We start from the raw sequence: 4,021 nt of genomic DNA on the forward strand, positions 1-4,021 counted from the left end.
CTGGGGAGAAAGGCAGAATATAAATAAATAATCCCTAACTTAATCCTGATCTAACCTACTTTACAGGGTTGTTTGAAGGTAAAATGGAGAATGGGTAATAATGTATGTTGCCATTGGAAGAGGGTAGGATAAAACTGTGAGAGGACTGCATCCATGTGTGGGGTGGGAATGACTAATTGCTGCTGGGAATACAGAGGCATTTGTGGTGGCAATGGAGTGTTCCTACAAGGTGATTCTCTGGTTTTCCCTCCCCAGTACATCATACCCACCATTCTCCCCTCTCACACTGCCCGGGGGGTTTCCTCCCCCTTTTTTTAAAGAATAAAAAATGTAGTAAGTATATTGCTATAGTGTTATAGTGATTATTATTGCTATTGATTATTATTTTTGAAGCTGGGAAGTAGGAATCATGGGCACAAGGGAATAAAGAGTAAAATTGGTGTCTATAGCCAGCAGAGACGTTCCAAAATCGGCACCTTTCCATTCACAGGGGGGCTAACCAGCTTTGACTCTGATGTTTCCAGAAACATCAGAGCAGCGTTGGAGAAGAGAATGGGAGGTGGTCAGCACTGTATGGACTGTATGGATGCTCCTACTACAGATTTGGAGCTGGGTTGAACCAAAGTGTCTTGGTGGAAGCAGTCACAGATGAATAGATTCCCCTGGAGAATCACCAAATGCCTGACTGGCAGAATCCCATCTACTTTTGCCAGCTAGTGGATCTTAAGTTACCTTTACTTGATTTCCTCCTCTCTTTTCAGATACCACAACTTGTGTCTTCCCCTTTATTTTCGATGGGAAACGCTACTCTTCATGCACCACAGATGGAACTATTGATGAGAAGCTGTGGTGTGCCACATCTGACAATTATGATAAGGACAGCAAGTGGAAACACTGTTCTCTTGAAGGTTATAAATGCAGAATTGTACCTTAAAACCTCTTTCAGGCAATGAATCACCTTTCCCTGTAGGATGTGTTAGCCTGTAGATGCAGAATTATATCAGGCCCATTTCATCCAGTGCTAGCATGACTAGATGTTTACTATCCTTTGTTGCTTCTGCAGGAGCTATAAATGCAAGGAGAGAGAATGAGAGGCAGGCAGGCAGGCAGGCAGGCGGGCGCTACAGGAGCTATAAATGCAAAGAGAGAGAATGAGAGGCAGGAAGACAGACAGATGGACATGTTGCTATTCTAGTAGAGAGTTCCAAGCACAGGGGGTAACAATGAAGTATGAATGAGCAGGACATTTTGGAGCAACTGAAGGTGATAGAATTGGAGAAACAAGGACCATAGAGGCAATTGTTTAATGGGGGGGAGAGAGAGAGACAGAGAGGGAGGGAGAGAGAGAGAGAGAAAATCTTCCAGAATTCCAACTGATGTTCAGACTAGAAAGATCTGCTCCCCTATTTAAAACAGCTGCTTTGGAGAGTGGACTCTATGGCATTATACCCTGCTAAGGACCCTCCCCTCCCCTCCCCAGGCTCCACCCCCAAATTTCCCAACCCGGAGCTGACAACCCTATTGCCTAGTGATCAGCTGTTCACCTATATTTCTCTCCAACATCATGTCCTCAGTGTGGTTTTTCCCCTTCCACATTTTCAGAATACGGAGGCAACGCTGACGGCAAGCCCTGTATTTTTCCTTTTGTGTACAAGAACAGGATATTCTACACCTGTACGGATGAGGGCCAAGCAAAGGGAAGATTCTGGTGTTCCACCACAAGCAATTACGATCTGGAGCCTCAGTGGAGCTTCTGTGCTGACACCAGTAAGAAAAATGGAGGTGGAGGGGCGGTTCCCTGAAATGGATTATAAAGTGGGGTGGGGTAATGTTGCCTGTGTCCCACTTCTTTGAATAGTGGGAATTTCCAGGGGCTGGGCAAAACTACTGGAAGTAGCTCCCTTTGGAGGAAGACAAGACTTCTGATATTATGCCAAAAATGACTACTGATCTCAGCTGCCTAACGTGGTAGATGCCAACTGTGCAGGACCCCTAGTGAGACATTATCAGCTTGAAATATGTTTTGTTTTTAATTACACAGGGAATCAGTGTTTCAGGATAAGGGTGCCAGAGCTGTACAAATATTTAGTATTATGGGCAATGAAACTTTATATTACAACTCTGTAAGCCCATTTCTCTGGAACCAGGGAAATGCAACTTTTCGTGGATGTTACTTACACTTCCAGATGTGATCTTGAACCTACCATAGCTTTTGTTTTATTGATGGATAGCCCACGTTTTCCCCCTGTGAGGACTCAAAGCAGTTTACTTAGTTGTCCTCCTCCTCCATTTTATTCTCACAACAAGAACTCTGTGAGTTAGGTTATGCTGAGAGAATGTCCCTGGCCCAAGGCCACCTAGTGAGCTTCCATGGAAGAGTGGAGATTCAAACCTGGGTCTCCCAGGCTTGAGTCTGACACTCTAACCCACGGGTGTCGGACTCATTTGTTATGAGGGCTAGATCTGATATAAATGAGACCTTGTTGGACTGGGCCATATGTGTCATAAAATATGATGCCAGGTAGAGGAGATATAAACTTTATAAAGGCCACAAAGATTTTTTTTACTAAAAATAAAAACATGTGTAAGACATTATCTCTGTAAGCTGCAAACCTACTTTTGATTTATTGACATTCACCACAGAAATCTCATGCTCAGAGTTCTGAGTCTAGAACCCAGGTTAAAACATGAAATGGCTGAGTGATTAAGAGAGTCTGGGGAAGCAGGCTATGATGCAGCAGCACCAGAACTGGAAGCAGGAGATGACCAGTTCCACTGCGGGCCTGATGGAAGCCCTCTGGGAGCCTGATCCGGCCCCCGGGCTGCATGTTTGACACCCCTGCTCTAACCAACCATTGTTTCCCAGGTTGTAGGCGATGGACTGAAATCCTGCTCATGTGCATGTCCATCTTCTGATGACTTCAACTTTAATTATATCTGGATGTTCAGATCAAATACCATAGATAGAGCTTTCTTGGGCCTCAGCTACTTCATGTTTCAATGGAAACCATTCACAAGTTCAGCTGGCAAGCCAAACCACAGTTAGAGTTTGTGACTGACTAAGCACATGCACAGAGCAAACCTGGCATGGAACAGAGCCAGATGTGTGCATAGTGACCTTGTGAAGTGACTGAGATGAAATATGCACTGAAATCCAACACCCACTCTCTATCCATTGGAGTACTTTGTTCTTATTGTACCAATATTTTCTGAGGAACAGTCTGTCTCTGCCTCCCTCTCCTCTACCCAGGACTAGATGCAAATCCCAAGGGGCCTTGTGTCTTTCCTTTCCTCTACAATGGCACTTCCTACACCACATGCACAACTGATGGGATTTCGAACAAGAAGCTTTGGTGCTCTCTCACCAGCAACTACGATGTAGACTTGAAGTGGACATACTGTGAGGCCTCAGGTAGGAAGAATGGGAGGAGCAGGAGAAAGCTTAGTAATTGATAACAGCCATTTCAGAGCCTTCTTTGTCGATGTAGATTCCTGAGGGCCAAATGAAATGTGGTGGTTGTGATTCCATGTGGTATACGCTGGATCTGTGGGAAGGGTTCAGTTTTAACAGGAAAGAGGGTGTGTGGGGTGAAGGGGCCATGGATTCTCCCTGTACATACCTCTCCACATCCCCTTTGCTTGAAGGTCCTATGTCCAGCTGAACCATAATTGAGTACTGGAGGAAGGCTGAGAAGAGAAGCTATCAGAGAGTGTGGCAGAAAGGTTTTAGAGTTTTCAGCCATGCTCTCCTTTCACTGTTAAAATGCCTGCACTCTCTTTTCCTAGGTGATGGGAAATATTCACTATTTAAATATATAGAAAGGGCACTGGCACTATGTTTGGTCCTTAAGACATTTCTGGATACTTCTAATTTGTGCAAGTGAGATGCCTGTTTTAAGAAGGAGACAAGACAGCTTATTTTATTTGTTTCAGTGTTATATGTTGTCATTGATATTGGTCTCAGTTCCCTTCGTCATTTTGCTGTCATCGATTCTTTTTGTTTCTCTTATGATTTATAGTT

At 44.3% G+C, this 4,021-nt stretch overlaps 1 protein-coding gene across 1 annotated transcript; it reads left to right on the forward strand.

Annotated features, from left to right (window-relative positions):
- Positions 1-761: 761 nt before the first annotated feature.
- ELSPBP1 (epididymal sperm binding protein 1) lies at positions 762-3,412 on the forward strand (the record flags this gene model as incomplete). Its single annotated transcript, XM_015428498.1, has 3 exons — positions 762-908; positions 1,603-1,767; positions 3,251-3,412. Coding segments are annotated over 3 exons (474 nt in total), but the record flags the coding sequence as incomplete, so codon positions are not given.
- Between the last annotated feature and the right edge of the window lie 609 nt (positions 3,413-4,021).

The sequence above is a fragment of the Gekko japonicus genome, unplaced genomic scaffold (assembly GCF_001447785.1).
Source record: "Gekko japonicus isolate JY-2015 unplaced genomic scaffold, Gekko_japonicus_V1.1 scaffold10769, whole genome shotgun sequence".
Lineage (NCBI taxonomy): Eukaryota > Metazoa > Chordata > Lepidosauria > Squamata > Gekkonidae > Gekko > Gekko japonicus.